Source organism: Bidens hawaiensis, unplaced genomic scaffold (genome assembly GCF_021521415.1).
Source record: "Bidens hawaiensis isolate Kalapana, Puna unplaced genomic scaffold, B.hawaiensis_p1.1 tig00419396_1, whole genome shotgun sequence".
NCBI classification, from domain to species: domain Eukaryota; kingdom Viridiplantae; phylum Streptophyta; class Magnoliopsida; order Asterales; family Asteraceae; genus Bidens; species Bidens hawaiensis.
This window is the reverse complement of record NW_027504847.1, coordinates 332,250-356,098: the sequence shown is the minus strand read 5'-3', so window position 1 is coordinate 356,098 and position 23,849 is coordinate 332,250. Positions and strand designations below refer to the sequence as shown.

Below are 23,849 nucleotides of genomic sequence, written 5' to 3'. Positions count from 1 at the left end.
TAACAAGGAGGTGCGGCTGCGAAGAACAATCGATACTAAAAAGGACGAATATTATTGGGATGGGAAGCATATAACGTAAGAACCACATAATTGATAACTTGAATTCTCTTATTATCTTTTTTGAATGTTATGAAAAAGAAGCAAACACATCATTGTAGGAAAACTGAAGCTAAGAATCTGTTGGAAAGTGCGGGGTTCTCTCTTTCCAATCCATATTATGTTGTGCAACAACACAACATATGACATCTCTTCGGTTTGAGTATTTTGATCCTAAGTAGTTATTGCAGAAAAACATCGGATATCGGTCAAGGACTGATATATGAGATATCGATTTAGGTTTTGGCCCGGATGAGGTTTCGTGCCGACACGAGTATTTGCACTGGACGGGTTGGGTTTCGGTTTCTTTCGTGTTTTTGCACTAGACGGGTCGATTTCGGATTCGTTTTCGGTTTTTTGTTTCGTTTTGGTCAGTTTTTCTCAATTTCATTTATGTTCGGTTTCAGGTTTTTAGTTTCGTTTTGATCTTTTTTTCGGTTTCTATCAATTCAGTTCAGTTTTGGTTTTGTTTCGTTTTCGTCAACTTTTCGGTTTATTGCTCCTTTTTTTTATGAACTAGGACAACGGGCCAGGAACATTTTACTTTTTTTATTTTTTTTGTGTTTTATTTATATTTTGAGTTATGATTTTTTTTTCTTAAATTTTTTTTGGGTTTTGTTTATCTAAAAAAAAAATCTGAACGCAAAATAAAAAAAAATCATAACCCTTTCTTTTATTATTATTAAAACCCCATTAAAAAATTGGCTACTTTTGTACCTTATTCTAAAGTCACTTATTAACAAGAATTTGTGTGTTTAGGTGTAGTGGCTCAACATGGACCAGAGGATTTGTGTTGAATGAAGAAATGCATCATCTTTTTTTTTATATGTTAAGACTTGATCGTTTGATGGGATTTGATTAGGATAATTATTACTTAATGTAGAAGTAGCTACAAGCAAACTCTACAAAGCGTATGCATGGGTTGGTTCAGTTTTTGGCTAAACTCGAACCAAAAACCAATAATTATTGAGATTTGCGTATTTCTCTCTCCTTAATTTTCTCTCAATATTTCTCTCTCCTTAATTTTCTCTCAATCAAATATTCGTGCATTCATTCCATGCTCATTTACAGCCATGTATTTTGGCTACCATTCATTATGTTTCCCATTTTTGTATTTCTTGTATTTCCTATTTAAACCTTGTATCTTCTTGTTCATTGTATCAGAAAAATATACAATGAATAAAAAAAACAAAACCTTTGAACCATATTGTTTATGGTATCAGAGCAATACGCTCGATCCAAAACCGAATCCTAAAGCCTTTCTCACTATCTCACCGATATGGCAGAAGGTGCAAACAAAGATCTTGTCAAGACCGATGCTAACAGCCCAAACCACAACTCGCCATACTATCTCCACCCCTCCGATTATCCCAGGCAGATGCATGTCAACGATGCTTTGACCGACAACAACTACCTTGATTGGGTCCAAGAGATGGAGAATTTCTTGTTCGCCAAGAACAAGATCGGCTTCATCGATGGAACCATCAAAAGGCCAGAATCGGACGATGCTAATTATATGGCATGGATGCGATGTGATGCGATGATTAAAGGATGGCTTACTACAGCCATGGAGAAAGAAATCCGGGGAAGTGTAAAATACGCTAATTCGGCGTCGGAAATCTGGAAGGATCTTAAGGAACGGTTCGGTAAGGAAAGCGCACCGCGTGCGTATGAATTGAAGCAGGCTATCTCGAACACTAGACAAGAAGGGATGACCATTTCAGCCTATTACACGAAACTGCGTGGATTATGGGATGAGATGCAATCCTTCTTGCCTGCTCCGGTTTGCAAATGCAATGGATGTACATGTGGCATTGGAAAATCTCTTAGGGAGCTCAAGGAAAAGGAGCATCTCTATGAATTTCTTATGGGTCTAGATGGTGAGTTCTCCATCATTAGAACCCAAATACTCGCCACTAAACCAATCCCATCTTTGAGAAATGCATACCATCTCGTTGCCGAAGATGAGCAGCAAAGATCCATAGCTGGCGTGAAGAAACCTGTGAATGAAACGATGGCTTTCCAAGCCTCCGCAAAACGCGGCGGGTCACCGAACAAGGTCGGCCAGAAGAAAAACAAAGGCCACTGTGATCACTGTGGCAGAGACGGACATACACGAGATGGTTGTTTCAAGATAGTGGCTACCCAGAATGGTGGAACGTGAAGAATAAACGAGAAAAAGTGAAGCCAAAGGCAGCCTGCGTAGAAACAGAACCGGACCTGATTTCAAGCCTGACAAAAGAGCAATACGAGCAGTTCCAGAAGCATTTCGCTACTGAAGGAAAACCTGCACAAAGTGAGCCTCCACGCACCGCAAATATGGCTGGTAAGTTTAGACACAATGATAAATGGATAGTCGATTCCGGATGTACGGAACACATAACACACAGGTCCGATGCTCTCGAAAATCGAGTCGAATCGAGAGACGAACCACCTGTAATCATACCGAATGGAGAAAGCATACCAGTCGAAGGAAAGGGCAGCCATACTTTACAAAATGGGACAAAAGTGCAAGATGTGTTGCATGTTCCACAATTCACTTTTAATCTCTTGTCCGTAAGCAAACTTACAAAGGATCTAAGTTGTGCCATAACTTTTTTTCCAAATTTCTTTGTTATGCAGGGACTACATTCGAGGAAATTGATTGGAGCGGGTAGGTGCGAAGATGGTCTATATCAAATGGGGATGCTTGGGGCTAGGAGGAAGGCAATGATGGTAACTAGTGATTTATGGCATAAAAGGCTCGGACATGCGAGTGATGAGAAGTTATCTCAAATAAAGCTTCTTAGTAATTTTTCTTTTAAGAACAATAACAACGTTTGTGATTCTTGTATGAAGTCTAAATTTACTAGATTACCTTTTCCCACTAGCATGACCAAAACAAATGCTTGCTTCGAACTCATTCATTGTGATATATGGGGTAAGTACCGTACGCCTTCGTTTACAAAGGCCAACTATTTTCTAACAATAGTAGATGACTATAGTAGAAGCGTATGGGTCTACCTTCTCAAACATAAACATGAAGCAAGCACTTGCATAACACATTTTTACGAGATGGTCAAAACACAATTTGAAAAGAAAATAAAAAGAATAAGGTGCGACAACGGTGGGGAATTCATTTCCAACCAAATGATGAACTTCTATAAAGAACGGGGAATCATGTTGGAAACAACGTGTCTACATACTCCGCAACAAAACGGAATCGTAGAAAGAAAACACAGGCACTTGCTTGATACAGCGCGTGCCCTCATGTTTGAAGCAAGTCTCCCGAAAAGATTTTGGGGGGAATGCGTCTTGACAGCAACATACATCATAAATAGGTTACCCTCAAAAGTCATTGAAGACAAAACTCCATACGAGTTACTATACGGCAAGAAACCAAACTACGACCACATGAAGGTCCTAGGTTGTTTGGCGTACTATCGAAGCATTGAAACAAATGAAGACAAATTTGAGATAAGAGGGAAACCGGGTGTATTCATGGGGTATCCTAATGGAACAAAAGGATACAGGATTTATGACCCAAAAGGTAAAAAAATTATTACTTCAAGGGATGTTCGATTTGCTGAAAAGACTTTTCCATTTGCCACAAAAATAGAACAGGTTAAATGTGAAAGGGATGATGTTTTTACCACATTTATAGATGAAGAAGATGGGCCCAGTAGATTCAATAAAGCAAGCACTGAAAATTTGAGTTTTGGAGACCAACATGATGAAGAAGAAGAACTAGTAGTGCCAAACCAATTTAGCCCAAGTGATGGTGATACCGGACAGATTTTTAATGGGCCGAATAATACCACTCCTCAAACAGAAACAACAAATGAGTCTTCTGAAACCCAAAATGAAATTGGTGAAAATGTTGCACAAGGAAGGGAGAAACGAACTCGAACTAGATCCACACGACTTAAAGATTATGATGTGAAGCTTCCGCCATCTATAGACCATCCGCCCCCCGCCTCCGATCAAGAACCCTCAACGGTATGTCCCATTGCCAACTTCGTTTCTTATGAAAAATTTTCAAAAACTCATAAAGCCTTCATGGCGGCCATCACTAAAAATGGTGAGCCAAAAAGTTTTAAACAAGCTGTACAGGATCAACATTGGAGGGATGCTATGCAAAATGAGATAAAGGCCCTTGAAGAAAATGGTACTTGGACCATCGAAGATCTACCCAATGGAAAACGAGTTATAGACTCGAAGTGGGTGTACAAAACAAAATTTAAACCAAATGGTGAAGTCGAAAGGTACAAAGCGAGGCTCGTAGCAAAAGGTTACACACAAATGGAAGGTGTCGATTACCACGACACGTTTTCCCCCGTAGCAAAGTTGGTGACTGTAAGAAGCCTCATTGTCGTCGCCATCAAAAGGGATTGGAGCATTCATCAACTCGATGTGAACAATGCGTTCTTGCATGGTGACTTACATGAAGAGGTATACATGCGAATACCACAAGGTTACGATAAAGGGGGAGGAACAAAGGTGTGTAGGCTAAGGAAATCACTATATGGGTTGAAGCAGGCCTCAAGAAATTGGTATCAAAAATTTACATCAGCCCTTTTGGAACTCAATTACAAACAATCCGCTGCGGACCACTCGCTTTTTATATACAAGGAAGGTAGCATCTTTGTTACCGCCCTCATATACGTAGACGACATCATTATGACAGGAAATGATGAACACAAAATCAAAGAAACAAAGAAGTTCCTGAATGACAAGTTCAGTATCAAAGATCTCGGACCACTGAAGTATTTTCTTGGGATAGAAGCCGCTCGAACCAAAGATGGGATAGTGCTAAGTCAACGAAAATACACCCTTGACATCCTTGAAGATAGTGGAATGCTAGGATGTAGACCATGCACCTTCCCAATGGAACAGAATGTGAAGCTGGATAAAGGAGAAGAGGATGTTCGTGTCAATGCTAGCAAATATCGAAGACTAATCGGCCGATTGCTCTACCTCCAAGCCACGAGACCTGATCTTGCCTACTCGGTAAATGTCTTAAGCCAGTTCGTCTCGGACCCTCGACAGAAACACATGGACGCAGCCATGAGAGTTCTTCGCTACCTAAAAGCAACTCCGGGACAAGGTATTTTCTTCCCGAAAGAAGGAGGAATGGATTTGGTAGCATACTGTGATGCTGACTGGATGGGATGCTCACTCACTCGGAGGTCTAGGACAGGATATGTTCTTCTTTTGGGGGGAGCTCCTATCTCGTGGAAATCAAAGAAGCAATCAGTCGTTTCTCGCTCCTCAACTGAAGCGGAATATCGCGCAATGGCCAACGCCACTAGTGAAATCTTGTGGATGCGTTGGTTGTTAGAAGGACTAGAAACAAGACAACATAGCTTTACACCTCTCTTCTGTGATAACAATGCGGCACGACATATCGCTAACAACCCGGTCTTTCACGAACGAACAAAACACGTGGAAATGGACTGTTACTTTGTCAGGGAACGAGTCGAGTCACAGGAAATCAAGCCTTTTTTACGTTGACACAAAGACACAAATAGCCGATCTACTAACAAAGGCTTTGGGGGCTAAACAACTCGAGTTTCTTCTAGTCAAGATGGGCATGCGAAATCTACACGCTCCACCTTGAGGGGGAGTATTGAGATTTGCGTATTTCTCTCTCCTTAATTTTCTCTCAATATTTCTCTCTCAATCAAATATTCGTGCATTCATTCCATGCTCATTTACAGCCATGTATTTTGGCTACCATTCATTATGTTTCCCATATTTGTATTTCTTGTATTTCCTATTTAAACCTTGTATCTTCTTGTTCATTGTATCAGAAAAATATACAGTGAATAAAAAAAACAAAACCTTTGAACCTTATTGTTTAATAATACCATTCCATTTTGTTTTATTTCGGTTTTTGGCTTGGGTGTGGTACTTTAGTTTAGTTTCGTTTTTTTTGGTTTGTTCATTAAAGCTTGAAAATTTTGAACCGAAAAAAAAAGACAAAATATATTGAATTTAGGCCAAAAGGTTTTTGTTATTTAATAATTAATTGAATATTGTACGTTGGGCCTACGATATTTTGGGTTAGGCCGAAAAGAATATAAATTTCACTTATACAAGCACGAGATATTTAGCAGCGAGACTCAGAAACACAATTGTATCGTATACAAAGTTTACTCATTTAATGTTTCAACACTGCTTGGGACCTGTCTTTTATACATCTATTTTCAGTTTTAAACCTTTAAATTAGCTATGATTGTTTACAACATAGCTTAGAACACCATAACTAAGCTTGAAACCGACATATTTTAGCTTCGAAACTTCGTAATTGAGCTTAGAACGCCATAACGAAACAATATTCAACTAGAACAAAATACTTATTTAATTTAGTACTTAGATTCGTAACAAAATGTATCGATATTTTGATTGATAAAACTTGATTTACAATGAAGTTTTCGAAACTGAATTTAATTTGGGACCTTATCGTACACAATTAAATATGTTATAGAGATTATTTAAGATATAGGGCGTTATATAATCTTTGAGTCGATTCGACAATATAAGAACATCATTTGGTCTAATTTCCCCATCAAATTCATTTGAATTTCTCATACTATAGAACCTCTAAAAACCGCTACATTAAGATAGCGTTTGGTATGTAGAAATGACAGGGGGAATGGAATGATTCATTACGTGGGAATGAAGAACGTGGTGTTTGGTTACTCGATGGAACGGAATCATCCATTACACATGGAATCACATTCCATCAAAACCATTCCTTCCCACTCCCCTTCTTTTTTTTCATTCCATTCCTCCCTTACCCTACTTTCTCAACACCACCACCACCTTACAACAACCACCACCACTACCATTGCCACCACCACCACCTGACTGTCACCGTCGCCGCCACCACCACCACCTTACATCACCGTCGCCACCACCTCCGCCACCACCATCACCACCTTACCACCAGCACTACCACCGCCACCCGACCATAACTGCCACCACTACTGTCGCTGCCTGACCACCACCCTACCATCGCCATCACTACCAATTCTACTACCGCCACCCCTACCACCATAACCATCCGGCTAACTGCCACCGCCACCATTTTCGTCGCTGGAGCTACCACCACCACCGTCGCCATTTCAATTTTTTTTTTTTTTGTAAAAAAAATATATTTTGTGATAAGAATATTTTTATTATTTCTATTTTATTCATACAATTTTTTTTAGATACCAAACAACATAAGGTAATTATTCATTTCATTCTCATGGGTTAACCAAACAAGACAATGGAATGGTAATGATCCATTTCATTCCTTTGTTCATTCCATTCCTTCTCTCATTCCATTCCTTTTTCATTCCATTAATTCTAACCAAACATACCCTTAATTCATGTGAATTTCTCATACTATAAAACCGCTACATTATTCTTCTATTTAATTTTCAACTAATTATGGTTGATATATAATGATTAATTAAACGGGTGCCCGTGCGATGCAGCGAGTGTTTGAACTTGTTAATCACGTAACAAATATAAGTGTTTATATTTCGGTTAGAACCTTGAAATCGTTTAAACTGATCATTGGTTTGACTTTTTTTTTCTTTTCCTTTTTTTTACTTTCGGTTTGTTGGTCGGTTTCAAAATTTTCAAAACGTAGTGAACTGTTGGTTCGCGGTTTATACTAGCAACCGACCATATGAAACCAGACCAGACTGTAAATGTTAAATGCATTTTAATGTTTTTTATTATTAATTATTAGATATGTTTTGTAATACATATTAGATATAGTTAAAATTTAATTGAACATAATCTTTTTATTACAAATAAATTGGCTATACAACTTCAAATTAACCTAATTGCAGTAAGATTCATTTTGTGATATTTGTTGTTATTATTTCACGTCCTAGATCTTCCATTAATATTTACCATTTATGTGGCTAAAATTATCATTTTTTATATATGATACTCTCAAGTATCATATTATGTTGGTGTTTAGTTAAAATTGATGGTGCATTTAAATTAATAATTATTTTAAACTAAATTTATTATTAAAGTTTAAACTGTGAAACCAAACTGAAACCAGGCTGTTAGTAACGATTTGGTTTCAATTTTCAATGGTTGAGTTTGGTTTTGGGCGACAAAAAAATCAGTATTAACGGTTGTACTCACAAGTTTAACTTAAAAACCATCAAAACCGACACTGAACACCCCCTACATAACATATTAATTTATTTAAAATGAAAAAAATTATAAAAATATCATATCCAAATTAAAGGGAATAAAATGTTCGTTTTTATGGTGTAATTTTTTTATAAAAATATTAACGTTTGAAAAGGCTATAGTCGTTTAAAAATCATGGGTGAGAAGTTTGTTTATAACTTAAATTAAAAACATAATATAGTTAAAGATGAGGGACCAAACTTGTAAGTTGAATGGATTGTGTTTAAAAGACAAGTTTACCCTTACTAACACATATACCTCATGCTTTCTGTTCCAGAGTTTCATTTAACAAGAGAAAAGAATGGAAAAGAAACTAGGTGAGAAAAGAAATGAAATGAAAGGAAAAAATGTGATTTTATTTTGTGTTCCCGAGTTTGATGGAAATGAAAGGAATTTAAACATTTTGTGTGTTTCCGAGTCAGAGGAAAGAAAAGAAAGTTACAAAATTACTATTATACCCTTTTAAGTATAATTATAATAAAAGATACATTTGATAACATTTCTTGGCTACCCTTGTTTATATCCAATTCCATTGCCATATCTATCTAACAGAAAAAAAAATCCCCAAGTTGCTGCAAATCTGCATAGCCTAAAACCCAACAGAAGTTTGCTCCAAATTTGCATAGGTTAAAATTTCATTCCCATAATCGATGTTTAATAAGAATTTGAAGTAAAGAACAACCAAGCTATTGAATTGCATACTTGTTAATTCAATTTTTACCCGAGAGAGGCAGAGAGTATTAACCCTTACATAATTGAGTACTGCAATTAAATCTTAAATAAAGTGCATAAACTAAAATAAGAGTAGTTTATCAGAGTTGCAGGTGGCAGTGTGCTTGAGGCGTCGGAGTAGGGTGGTGATGGACGACAATTTGATTTACAATTACTAAAACAACGAAGCTTCACAAGGAAGAAGAGGGTAACTTTGTAATTTGAGTTTGGTTAAACTTGTTCTACTTTCTTTTCTCTTGGATTCTTCCCGATTTGGAAGGAAACATATATGGGTCAACTTTCCATTCAATTCTTTTCCTTTCTTTTTGTTCCTTCCTTAAAACAACTCTGGAACACCCTTCTTTTCTAATTCCTTCTACTTTCTTTTCCTTTCTCTTCTCAAAACAAGCTCAGGAACTTAGGGTAACACGTGTTCTGTGTATTTTATGACAATGAATGTCTTAATTTACTCGTGTTTTGTGTATTATATATAATATAGATTAGCTTAGTGACACTTGTCATATAAATTTTGTGTCTCATATAACAGTTAACACAATTACTCAGGTGGTGAAGAGTAGTCCCCCCACCCCCACCCACCCTACCCTAATAAGATTTTTAGCTTGAAGTGACTAGGATAGAGTTAGATAAACGAGCTAAGTGGATACGCAAAAGTAGATTCGGGTAGAGCATTCTCAACAGCAACTCTATTTAGGGATAGTTTGGGATAGTACATGTATCTGTATACCTGTACTCGATTGTACCCATACCAATAATCAATAAAAACATGTAACAATACTCGTATCAAAATGTTCGGTATGGTACGGGTATTTCAGTTGGTACTCGTTTTTGTACCACTTGCTTTTTTATTTTCAAATCTTCGAGGATCTTGAATCCGGTACCAAGTACAAGTAACAAACAACCTGAATTAGTCTGAGTATCAGTACTTGCACAAGTATGTAACGGGTACCAAATTAGTACAAATACCAAATTGGCCGCCGATTTAATGATAAGAAAGTACTGAAAAACTCTAATTTTGTTGCCGACTTTAAGTGATCTGCTCGTTGGTTCGAGTCTTGGATGTTATATTACTTAATATTGAAGTAACATTTGGTACTTGTTCAATAATAACATGCTTGGAGAATTTATTTTATATTTTAAATACGAAGAATCTCAATCAAACCCCTATATATTACTAACAAGTACAAAATACCAAACGTACCCATACTTGTACCCGATTGTCATGTATCGAAATTCAACAAAAATGAATACTAATACCCGTATCGAATAAGCTAAATCGGTACGGGTACAAGTATGTGTACGGGTACGAGTACAGGTATTTGGGACAAAATGTCCATCCTTATTTCTATCTTCATCTCTATAATTACACTAAAAAACACTACTTGTTCTTTCTTTTTCAATTAAATAATATTTTTTTATATTTTTACCATTACATTTTCTCTTTCCTCAACTTTCAAAAAAACCATTAAAAATTATAAATGGTGAATAATGTTTATCCATATTTACTCATCAACAAAAGTTTTTTGATCTCCTTCAAGCTCACAACCATTAATAACTACTCTATAAAATATTGAGAACCCAATCAAAACACTTTAGATAACCTGTTGGAAATGCTAGAAGCTAGCTAAACTTAATTCTTCACCAACTTCCTTTAGTGAACCCTTAAAACCAATTCGTCCCCCCAAATACTTCTTTTAGTGGGTGAAAAGATAAGATCAATGACATGGTCACCATTTGATTCAAACTACAACATCATTAGCTGCACTTTGAATAAAATCATAAATTATACCTTAGTGATACTTGTCATATAAAATTCGTGTCACATGTAACACGACTAATCCGGTGGGGGCGCGTAGGGCGGCCCGCGCACCTTTACATGATTTTCAGCATGAAACAACTGGGATGGAGTCGGATATATAAACAAGCTAAAGTGGATATGCGACAATAGATTTTGGTATCACATAAGCTAGCTAGCTGGCTAAGTATAATACTTCACCAACTTCCTATATGTCAACTCTTAAAACCAATTTGTCTCCTAAAGAAATTGCTCCTAAAGAAATTGCTTCTTTAAGATAAGATAAGATCAAAGAGATGGACACCACTTGATTTCACCTACAACATGATCATTATACCATTATCTTTAAATATTATTATTTCTACATACATTCTTCATGATTCTCTCTTTATAGATAGTTTATTTGCATGATCATTAATTAACTTAAAATTCTACTAGCCTACAAAATAAGGAATATACGCTTGAGAGAGAGAGAGAGAGAGAAAGAGCATAAATGATGCATATAAAAACAAGTAAAAACAATCATATGTGCTCTCATTTGCAAAATATTTGATTGGAATTAACGTCTCAAACAAAAACAATCGTCAATAAATATATTTATAAAATCTGAACCGAAAAGACTGCATATATAATTCTATTAACTTCTTTTTTCTAACCGCCTTTGGAACTACCTTTGATACTTAAATGAGTTTTTCTGAAACGGAATATTAATCATCCTAGCTACTGATTTTGACGTTGTGTTCCTAACCCTGTACGTTGGAAGTAATTTCGGACTCCAAGTTACAAGTCGGTGAACTTGAGAGACCAATATTGACACATAGGTCATAGTGGTTATGTTTCATAATTATTTTGTAACTATAATAGGTAATGTCTTCGCTAGCAAGTTAGGATAACCTATATAAACCAAGTCATGGTTAGACATTATAGATTGTGGAGTGAGGTGCAACCGAATGTTACAAGCCAAACAGAAAAACTCAACCCAAAAGACTAGTCTGATAAGTGAGGGAACTCATTTGGCTTATAAACCCCACATCAGTTGCCCATACAATCGATGTGGGACAAGTCTCATACCTTGCAATGGTTTCAGTCCGTAACAATGCACCCTCTTCAAGGGCCAACGTCCTCGTTGGTCACGGCCGGCTCACTCCAGGCCACCACTCCGCGGGCCACCACTCCGAGGTTGGCTCTGATACCAATGTTACAAGCCAAACAGAAGAACTCAACCCAAAAGACTAGTCTGATAAGTGAGGGAACCCATTTGGCTTATAAACCCCACACAGTTGCCCATACAACCGATGTGGGACAAGTCTCATACCTTGCAATGGTTTCAGTCCGTAACACCGAGTTAGGGTTCATCTAGAGACACACACGAGATGTAACTGAGTTAGAATTCATCTAGATGCAACCGATTTAGGGTTCATCAAGAGTCAAACTGTGTTAGGGTTTAAGAGTTGTAATCAAATTTTAAGTAATATTTTCTGATTAATATAAACATGAATTATTCGTTTAATTCGTGTTTGATTATCGATCCGAGACTTGAGACTCAACCAAAACACCGTCAAGGAGGTAGTTACCTACCATTATAGGAACATCCTCATGAGTCAGGTTCTAAACTTAAGACCATAAGATGATAAGATGTCAAGTCTTAACCATCACTCTTATGTCATTGAACAAGAAGGATAGCTACGTATAATTCTAATAACTAATGACCAAATTTAGAATATGAACATTATATATATTTGGTAAGAGAAAAAATGCAATAAGTTAATGCCTTAACATACAATAGGTACGCGAATCCGATTTTTCACGAAATCGATCCATGATATCACATCCAAACATCTCGGAATCGTCAATACATATCCAATTAATCATTGGTTCGCCGAAGAAAACAGTTTGGGGTGGTTAATCGTTCAATTTTTCACTTTTTTTAACGAAAACCCTTTTTGAGCGTTTTAGGTTTTTGGCTGAGCGTTTTAGTTTGTTGTGAGCGTTTTCTGAGCGTTTTAGATTTTTTTCTTTGCGTGTCTCGCATACCTATCGTACGTTAAGGCATTAGCGTACAGCGACTGCATTCTATCTGATAATTTCCTTAATTAACCTCTTATATTATTTGTTTTATATTAATTCTATAAAAAGTTAAAACATCACCCTTATGTGTTTAATTGAATTTGAATTGTAATTTGCGAGAAAAAATTAAACATTATGTGTGTGTATGAATTTATGAGAAACATAATGAGAGATATTTTAAATATATAAAAACGAAACCTTTAAAATTCTCTAGTTTCTTCTTACATCCTTTCGATTCACCAAATTGTTTTATTTGTAAATGAAGATTTTTCATGCATTTGACCCGAATTCACGGGTATAGGTCTCACCAAACCCAAATATCCCTTAAACGGGTTATAACATCTCATCGCAATAAAAATTAATCTCATCAATATTTGATATGAAAATCCTATAAAATAGGGAAATACTAAAAATTAATATTCAATTTTTTTTTAAAAAAAAATTACCTATGATTAAGAAACAGTTTTATAGTAAAAAATAAGTGGGTCATATGTCGTACTAAACTCGGATAACTTTTAAATTGGTTATAACATCTCATTATTTATGAAACATTTTCATCATCAGACCATAAATATATTGGTAACTTTCTTATAATAAATAAAATTAAAATTCGAAAAAATATAAAAATATTATAAACGACTAATGTAATACAATTCCATAACACGATGGGATAAAACCTAGTTTTATATATAGACAAGTATTTAACTGATTAGTGAGTATACGAGAAACACAAGAAATTAAATATTTGTGCTTGAATTTGAATTATGAGAATTTAATAATCAATATGCGGTTTGACAGCACAAAGCTGTCTCAAATGTCAAATATACTTGGCCCCATGCAAGACAAAATCAACACTGCATACATTATAAATACTCCTAAATAAATTCCTAATACATGATACAAATTACAAAATTTTAAATTTTACTACAATCTTCAACACATCTATAACCAAACATACACATGAAGATCGTGGTACGAGAATCAACTACCGTGGTTCCATCCGACCAGACTCCAAACATAAACCTATGGAACTCGAACCTCGACCTCATGGTCCCGTGTGCTCACACACAAACAGTCTATATTTACCGTCCCAACGGTGCTACCAACTTCTTTGATACAAAACTCATAAAGGAAGCTTTGAGCAGAGCTTTGGTTGCATTTTACCCGTTGGCGGGTAGGTTGAAGGAAGGCGAGAACGGCCGGATTGAGATCGATTGTCAAGGACAAGGCGTGTTGTTCTTGGAGGCGGATTATGATGGCGTGATTGATGATTTTGGTGACTTTACGCCTACACCCGAGCTCCTGGAGCTCATCCCAGTCGTTGATTACTCGCGAGGAATTGAATCGTATCCGTTACTGCTCTTAAAAGCATTTCCCTTCATGACTATGTATGGATTTCATATAACTTCAATTCTATTATGAATATTATAAGTTTTAACTCATTAGTTTTAAATTATTTTATTTTTCTCTAATAACTTAGTAACTTACTATAGCATAATGGTAAATACTTGAACGTTTATTTTTTGACAATGAAGTACAATATATTGATAACCGAATGCAAACCTTAGAAATATAAGATGGGTCCGTGGGCTCATACTAATAGTACTTAATAATAATATAGTTCAATACTTACGTTCATTAACATAAAGCAAAAGCTAAATACGTGTTTATGTTTGATTTAATTTTTTTCTAAGCATTCTAATATAAATTTTATTAAACATAGTGCTGTATTCGAAATAAGCCATTTTTTAGTATTGTAAACTATACCGAGTGTTGATAGCGTACTAGTACCATGACGAATCGACTGATACTAGCCTAACAACATCTATGACGGTGTCAGTGTTATCGATTATCGGTATCGTATTGATCCGTTTATATGATTTTTAAATCGTTATCATTTTGAGCATATTTCAACTATATTTTCTAGGTTACGTGAAACTTTTGTGTAACTTTTTAAAGTTTTTATTTTTGATATGGTGTTTTTCAATATTTTTTTACTAAGGGTTGCGAAGTGTTAACTCGCAACCTTTTGTTTTTTACTTTTATTTGGTTAGATATGACACTAATGTAAACATTATTTTATATTTTATGCATATATCAACTTTACGCACCGAATTCTCACCGCAACACGCATGAATTCCCCTACTTATAAATAATTTAAAATTTTAAATATACACGTATATTTAACTAACTTAATCAAAGTACTTTATCTTTTATTGATATTCTATGTTTCTAACTTTAACTAAATATTTAATTTCTAATGTTAACAAGATATCACTTGTAGTAGACATAATATGAAAGTTGAGATAGTAAATGGATTGATGATGTATATATTATATACTGCTGCTAACTAATAAATACAAACACGTTTTATATGCAAATTTGATCAGGTCACATTCTTCAAATGTGGAGGAGTTTCTCTAGGAGTTGGAATGCACCATTTCGTGTGCGACGGTATCTCCGCGCTTCACTTCATGAACGCCTGGGCCGATATGGCTCGTGGCCTTGACCTCATCACGCCACCCTTCATAGACCGAACCCTCCTTCGTGCTCGAGTCCCACCACAGCCAGTATATGAGCACATTGAATACCACCTCGGTGTGCCAATGAAACTGCTGCCGGAAGCCCAATCACGTTAAACAGCATTCTCAATTTTCAAGGTAACACGAGACCAAATCAATGCGCTTAAAGCCAAATCAAGTGAGGATGGCGGTCCAATCAACTATAGTACCTTTGAGACGATCTCAGGTCACGTTTGGAAGTGCATGTGTAAAGCTCGTTCCCTTCCTGATGAAGAGGAAACAAAGCTCTACTTTCCTTCTGATGTGCGGGCCCATCTTGAGCCCGCACTACCACCAGGCTATTTTGGGAATGTGGTCTTCACAAATAACGCAACAACACTTGTGGGCGATATTCTATCAAAACCTAGTTGGTACGCCGCTAGTAAAATCCACGAGGCGGTAGTGAGGAGGACCAATGATTACATAAAGTCAGCAATCGACTACTTGGAACTTCAGCCTAATATGACGTCTCTGGTTGGTGACATTGTGGAAACTTTTAAAAGCTCGAATCTTTTTATAACCACATGGGCTTGGTTTTCGATCCATGATGTGGACTTCGGGTGGGGTCGACCGATATTCATGGGACCCGTTATGATTAGTGTTGAAGGAGTATGCACCTTGTTACCGAGCCCGATCAAAGACGGGAGCTTGTCAATAGTCATTTCGCTACAAACTGAGCATATGAAGCTTTTTAAGAAGTTCTTGTATGATATATAAAAAAGAAGTTAGAGCTTTGTGTGTAATACCTAAATTTCTAAACATTAACATAGTAATCTAGTTATTAGTATCTCTGCCTCTTTGGTCAGTGGATTATATATGCGGCGATATTTTTAGTTCAAGGATTCGTTAGAGCTTCACGAGTTTGAATTCTTCGCAATTGGTATTCACATTGCAGTGCGGTTTAATTGGGGAAAATAAACCAGTGACCCAGCCTACTTCGAAGCCCGTTTACAAATGTATCTAGTTTTCTAGTTATATCCATATAATGCAACCTCATACTGTATATTAAATAATGACCGTCGACCAAACCAGACCGACAGGCTGAATACCAGCCCTAGCCCAAAATTCCACTTAAAAACTTGATACATATAAGCATGATACAAGAAACCCTACCAAGATTCTATAACGAAAAGCATACAAGTATTTACATGTATCTTGTTCTACAACCACAAACATACGCGGGTTTTACAGGACTCGATAAATTTGCCCGACCCAAAATATTAAAAATAATAATAATAAAAATGATAAAATCTACTCCACCTTTACTCGGTTTCCTTCAAGCTGTGGCTTATTCGGTTCGGCTGGAAAGTATTTAACACCCACCATGTCTCCAACTGTACTTATAACCTGGCAAGTAAACATTGCTACATTACATGATGAAATTATCTAAATGTATTATATTAATATACTATATTATTATCTAACAGTTAGGTTTTTAACCTCTAACGCTTTGACCATGTCTTCGTGTGTATGAGCAGCAGAAATGCATATACGCGTTCTAGATAACAGTAAAGGGCTAGCTGGAAAACCAACCATAACAACAGCCACCTGTTGTCACAGAATTAAATATTAAATATATATATATTATAAATGTTAAAGAAACAGACATTATCATTTAAAAAAAAAACATACATTTCGTTTGAGACACTCTCTTGAAAAGGCGGGGATTTTTCCAGGATTATAAAGCATTATAGGCATTATAGGCGAGTCATCATCGCCTAAAACTTCAAATCCCATTTTCAGCAACTCGGATCTAAAATAATTGCTGTTGTCACGAATTTGAGCCAGCTTTTGAGCACCTATATAAAAAGGTAATAATAGATAATAAAATAGCTAATTGTGATCAACATCGTCAAAGATGCTGTTTAGAGAGTAAATTTATAGGAATAAGAAATATGAACCTCGACTAGAACCGTCTTCTCCGATAATAACCTTTATGGCAGATATAATTTGCTGAGCAGCAGGCGGAGATATGGATGTTGCGTATAGATGAGCCGGACATGTGTATTTTAAATACTGAATAAGTTCCTGTCATGCAAATAGAAATGTCAAAACAACAACAATAATAATAATATTTATTTCTGAAGTGATAAAATAAAAGGAGACCTCGGATCCTGCTATATAACCACCACATGATCCGAACGATTTTGTGAAAGTTCCCATCATGATATCCACATCAGCAGTATCAACACCCAAAAGCTCACACACGCCTCTTCCAGTTTTCCCAATTGCTCCAATACTATGAGCTTCATCCAAATACACATACGCCTGTTACATATACAATACATGTGGTCAACAAAAGTACAACTAAAGAGACTTATCATTCAAATGAATTACCTTGTACTTTTTACATATTGAAACAATCTCGGGAAGCTTGCAAATTTCTCCTTCCATGCTGTATATCCCCTCCACAACAACCATGATTTTCTTCCAAGGTCTATGTGTTCTCGGTTGACCATGTGCAATGTTTTCTCTCAATACACTCTCTAAATGAGAAGGTGCTACATATAAAAGTATGCAAGTCAATAACAAAATATATAAATATGCAATATCAAAACGAATTTTAAGAAGAAATGCATATGAAGTTATGAACTTACTGTTATGTTGAAATACTCTAATTGTAGCACCGGACCCTCGAGCGCCATTGACAATAGAGTTATGGTTCAAAGAATCACTAATTATTAACCCTCCCTGTGAACATTCATGAAAATTAAAATGAGAAATTAAACGTCTCACTCGTATTGATATTCAAATAGTGGTGCATACTTTTCCAATTAAGACAGGAAGAATAGCAGAGTTAGTGACATAACCCATTCCAGTAACTAAAGCAGCTGGTTTCCCAATAAAACGAGCCACCGCCTCCTCTAATTCAGAATGCAGTGCTGTAGTTCCTGAATTCATAATAATAAATAAAGATAACAGATCATGAACTTTAATTCCCATTTACATACGATACAAAAGTTATACAGAAAAATTACACGAACGGTCCCTATGGTATGCTTAAATTTCAATTTTGGTCCTTAAGTGTGGGAAAGTATACCACTAGTCAAAGCTTATGTAAGAGAGAGAGAGAGAGAAAGGTCCACATACAAAGCAGAGATAGCCTAAGAAGTCCAAAAAACAATATTGTACTTTTGACATGTGGCGCCGGGGGCATTTCGATAATCTTTGATTTTTATCAAATTCCCGTACATTTTTTAAATGGAAATAACTCCATCCATACGAGGGACCATTGGTGTTATGCCCTTACATACGTTTGGACCAGTGGTGTAGTTTCCCACACGTGAAAACCAATAGTGAAACTTTAACATACCACAGGGACCATTTGTGTTATCTTTTCTATTACAAATAGGATATGGAACTAGAAAACTACCTGCATCAGCACGAGAACTGCACGTGCTTGCAAAGTATTTCTTTAAAGACTGAATTACACGGGGCGTGCAGTATTCATCTGCAGCAGCAAATCCAAGGTAATTATATGATCCCAAGTTAAGGCACCTGTTTACTTTTGTAGTCCGCCTGCAAATATATATAATTTTTAGTCTAAAACGAGTGTTGAGGACACCTTGTAGACTGAAATGGGATGCATCATAAGTCATAACATGTTCTAACATTTGGATATTAAGGAGGAACCAAATCAATATGGTAAATTTCAACTGCAAACTCAGGATGCATATCCACTCACTCACTTGAGTGTCTTGTTATTATCTTTGGAAACACGCTCCAGCACATCAAACCAAGCATCAGGTGGACTTGATATTGGTCGTCCAAAACAATCCTACATGTACAGTTAACTTGGTTGAGTAAAAGTTACAGAGGCAAGTTTCAGTGCACATAGGGCTGCAAATGAACCGAACACCGAACAAGGCCTGGTTCATGTTCATCCGTTAAGCTTTTATCAGACAATCAAACGGTTCACGCACAGCTAACCAAACGCAATTTCTTGTTTGTGTTTGTTCATTAAGGAATAAAGGAAATGAGCTTGTTCATGAACGGTTCACGAACACAAATGAACACAAACAATGTTTTATTTGATTTGGCTAACCGAGAATGGTCAGTGTCAACAACTCTGTCCGGCTATTTAACATTCATATTCGTATGCTAATTTTACATATAAATAAATCACATAATGCTCATATATATATTATTGTTTTATAGTTAAAAAAATTCCTTTAGTCTATATGTTAAGATTAAAAGGGTAAAAAAGAAGTATCAAAAACCTTTAAAAAACAAACATTAATGAACATAAACGAACACTTTATCAAATCTTCACGAACACAATTGAACGAACATGTGTTCGTGCTCGATCATTATATTACCAAACAAACTCGTTGTTCATGATCGTTCATTTATTAAACGAATGAACATAAATGAACTTCCCCAAACCGTTCACGAACAATTCGCCAAACGTTCAGTTCGTTTAAAGCCCTGCATCATTTACATAAATAAAGCACACCGAACAGAAATAGCCGGAAATTATTATTATACCTGAATACGAAGATATAATCAACGAATATAAAAATCTTCAAGCTAGGCAGATCGGTGCATATCCCTAACAATACACATCATTTATGCATTATACTAACAATTAACAACAGTTTCAGTTGAAAATTATAAGAGAAAATAAAACAATAAGATGTTATTGAGCAGCACCTGTAGATTGCTATCCTTGTTCCACCAATCAAGCAAAATTACGGAAGAAATCACGAAATTGACCAAAAGCGAAGAGCAAACCATAACTATAACTAAAGTAGGTTGTTAAAGTTGTTATGTATAGAATCTTTATCATGTTGACGACTAACGAAGTTGATCGGAGATCAGAAGGGTGACTGGTAAAGAGATGGAGTAATTGGATGGTGTGTGTTTGTGTTCGCATTTTTGGTTTTGGAGATGTTGATTATTGCAACTAGTCAAATCCAAACCAGCCACAATCAACACCTCCAAAAACCAAATCTAAATCCAAACACAAACACACACCATCCAATCACTCCATCACTCTACCCATCACCCTTCCGATCTCCGATCCACTTCATTAGTCGTCAAAATGATTAAAAATCCGTACACAACTGTTTTAACAACCTACTTCAGTTTATGGTTTGCTCTTCGCTTTTGGTCAATTGCATGATTTCATCCGTAATGTCGTTGATTAGTGGAACAATGACACAATCTCCAGGTGCTCAATCCCATCTTATTGTTTTGTTTTCTCTTTTAATTTGCAACTGAAATTGTTGTTAATTGTTAGTATAATGCATAAATGATCAGTATGTTGTGTATTATTAGGGATATGCACCGATCTGCCTAGGTCTTGAAGATTTTTATATTCGCCGATTATATCTTCGTATTCAGGTATAATATATAAAACAAAAAACAAAAATATCTGAGTATTAATGTATTATGCGATTAAATTATATGTAAAATTAACATATGAATATGAATGTTGAAAAAAATCACCAACACAAACTTGGTAGCCGGAGTGAACAGTTGACACCAACCATTCTCTGTTAGCCAAAAAAATCAAATTAAACATTGTTTGTGTTCGTGAACCGTTTGTTTGTCTGATAAAAGCTTAACAAACGAGACGTTGTTTGGTTCGGTTCATTTACAGCCCTATATACACAAACTTGGTAGCCAGAGCAAACAGTTGACACTGACCATTCTCTGTTAGCCAAAAAAATCAAATTAAACACTGCTTGTGTTCGTGAACCATTCGCTTGTCTGATAAAAGCTTAATGAACGAGACGTTGTTTGGTTCGTTTCGTTTACGGCCCTAGATATACACATAAATAGAGGTGCATACGAGCCGAGCTACTCGAGATCGGCTCGTGAAAAAGCTCGATCGAGCCGAGCTTAATCGAGTCCGAGCTTCACTTTTCGAGCTCGAACTGGCTCACAAGACTAAACGAGCCTGCCATTAAGATAATTTTGTAATATATATATTTAATAATTATTAAATAATATATATAATGTTATGAAAAAATAACTAGATAATATATATTATTTTATACATAAAATTATAATTGAAAATAATATGTATATATATATATAAATAGTTATAAATAAATAAATAAATAAAAAGTAATTAATAAATAGTAAACAAGACGAGCTCGAGCTTCAAATTCTACTCACGAGCCGAGCTCGAGCTTTGAAAATAAGCTCAAAACGAGCCGAGCTCGAGCTCCGTGTAAGTTATACGAGCCAAGCTCAAGCCTAGTCGAGCTCTGCTTGTTGAGTACTTCACTACTACTTGGCGTAATCTAGACTTTTTAACATAACTCAAATCAAGCTGTATGTGTATGAACTGCCAAAACCTAATCAACTAACCGAAACGTTCCAACTGCATCATTTGCTTAAACAAATCACACCGAACAGAAATAGCCGGAAATAATTATAATAATAATACCTGAATACGAGAATATAAGCGGCGGATATAAAAATCTTCAAGGCCTAGGCAGATCGGTGCATAGCCCTAACAATAGACAGCATATAATATAGATGATTAACGCATTATAATAATAATAACATGTAAGAGTGGAAAAATAAAAGAATTGAGTACCTGGAGATTGTTATCTCTGTTCCACCAATCGAAGAGATTACGGAAGAAATCACGGAATTGACCGAAAGCGAAGAGTAAACCGTAACTGAAGTAGGTTGTTAAAGCGGTTATGTACGGTATCTTTATCATTTTTATTTTTATTGCAGATGAGTGTGGGTGGATGGATTGCAGATCGGAAAGGTAACTGAACTGGATGGTGTGTGTTTGGATTTGGTTTTGAAGGTGTTAGATTATTGTTATTATTATTAATATTATTATTGCAATTAGGTAGCAGGGCCCGTCCCCGAGGATTTATATACCTCGGCCGAACTGGAAAAAAAAGGCCCGTATAGTTTAAACGGGTTTTGGATATAAATTTTTTTAGGGTGTATATTTAAAATTATTAATCTTTAATCGGTTTACGCAAAATAAGATCACCAATAATTTATTCTTCAAAAAGTTTTTCTAATTTCTTTGAGTATTGATTTCATTGATATTTAGAAGAGAAGATAAAACCCAACTATTGTTTAAGGTTTCTTTTACAACATATTCTTTTAGAGAAATATTTTAAAAGAAATAAACATATACTGTTAAATTAAAAATTAGAGTAAGTCGTATAAATTAGTCAGCAAAGTTAAAAGCTTGATATAGAAAATATAATAATCATATAGAATTAAAAAAAAAAGTAAAAGTAAAAAACTGTTAGTTATTCAAATCATTGCTAAAAAAAATTTACATCTTAGTAATAAATAAAAATAAAAATAAATTAACAACTTAAATTAAAGTGAAAAAAGTATGCATATAAACCATTTATTGTTGACTGGTGGTGTTAGGAGAGAGAAAAGAGACACAAAAACCAAGTAATAAAATATTATTTTTTTTTAACAACCATCATCTTTCTCATTTTGTGTCTGCAACTCACTTCTTTCATGAAAACTTGTATCTATTAGTCATGAAAGATTAAAAATGTATAAAAATAATTCTAGGCCCCCAAAAATTACGTGCCTCGGACGGTTGTCCGGATCGCCCTACCCAAGGGCCGGCCATGTTAGTCAGTCAATAGCTGCTAGTGGCACACAAGTTGCCAAAGGGTGTAAACGATCACAACGCCCCAGCTCTTCTATGGTCAATAGTTCTATTTTTTTTTTTTTTTTTTTTAAGTTCGAGCTCGAATCATAAGTAATTTTTCAAAATTTCAAATTCTATATTTATAACTTGAGCTTAGCTTGTTAGAAATGTGTCAAGCTCTAGCTCTCTGCTTGTGCGATCTACCATTTGTGACTTAGGTGTTGTTAGTTTTTTAAGAGGTAAATGTCTGCAGTCTGCGAACCACATCTGCAGGAATCTGTGGCAGAAGAGGTGGACCAAACCTCTGCAATATGCAAGAAAAAGACTGTTTGTTTTTTAACGTCTGCAGATTGTTAAAAATTATTTCTGAATGATATAAACAAATAATTCATAAACAAACCAAACCAAACAAACTAATGGTAATCAAACCTATTAAAATTCTTAACAAATCAAACAAAACCACAATTGACATTAATCAACAACCAAAACCTAAATTAATATTAATCAACAACAAAACCTAAACATAAACAAATCAAACATACTAAAAATGCTTAAAAAACCAAATATATAAACAAATTTGTGGTCCATTTTCTGGTGAGAACATCATACACATGAACAGAGTTTGTGACACCATCTAACCCTAAAATTGAAACATTTAACCTAATCAATCAATTTGGGGACAGTTATACAAACTCAAGTAAACAATCAATCAATGAAGGATGGATGGATGGTTACGGATTCCAGGGACCAGAGACGAAGGTCCACCGCCAACAGCAGTGGCGCCGCCGAATAATATGAGGCAAGGAACAGCGTG

At 35.6% G+C, this 23,849-nt stretch overlaps 2 protein-coding genes and 1 pseudogene across 5 annotated transcripts; 2 read left to right on the top strand and 1 right to left on the bottom strand.

The window, feature by feature from the left end:
* Positions 1-1,375: 1,375 nt before the first annotated feature.
* On the top strand, positions 1,376-2,260 carry LOC143608572 (uncharacterized). The gene has a single exon (XM_077083582.1). It carries the CDS (start codon positions 1,376-1,378, stop codon positions 2,258-2,260), a length of 885 nt encoding a protein of 294 aa, XP_076939697.1.
* Positions 2,261-13,796: 11,536 nt separating this feature from the next.
* LOC143608624 (shikimate O-hydroxycinnamoyltransferase-like) lies at positions 13,797-16,222 on the top strand (annotated as a pseudogene).
* Positions 16,223-16,433: 211 nt separating this feature from the next.
* LOC143608534 (long chain base biosynthesis protein 2b-like) lies at positions 16,434-22,151 on the bottom strand. Of its 4 annotated transcripts, none has more exons than XM_077083548.1 (12): positions 21,989-22,110; positions 21,836-21,901; positions 19,121-19,213; positions 18,809-18,954; positions 18,202-18,326; positions 18,033-18,126; positions 17,773-17,936; positions 17,542-17,703; positions 17,337-17,463; positions 17,068-17,234; positions 16,876-16,983; positions 16,434-16,782 (listed from the first exon to the last, which is right to left on the bottom strand). In XM_077083548.1, exons 3-12 carry the CDS (start codon positions 19,177-19,179, stop codon positions 16,687-16,689), a joined length of 1,248 nt encoding a protein of 415 aa, XP_076939663.1. In that variant the 5' UTR covers positions 19,180-19,213; positions 21,836-21,901; positions 21,989-22,110; the 3' UTR covers positions 16,434-16,686. The 4 variants fall into 4 exon arrangements, with proteins under 4 accessions (XP_076939663.1, XP_076939664.1, XP_076939666.1 ...); XM_077083549.1 differs by having other exon boundaries at positions 16,435-16,782; positions 19,048-19,213; positions 21,989-22,012; XM_077083547.1 differs by having other exon boundaries at positions 16,438-16,782; positions 19,125-19,213; positions 21,989-22,151.
* Positions 22,152-23,849: the final 1,698 nt, after the last annotated feature.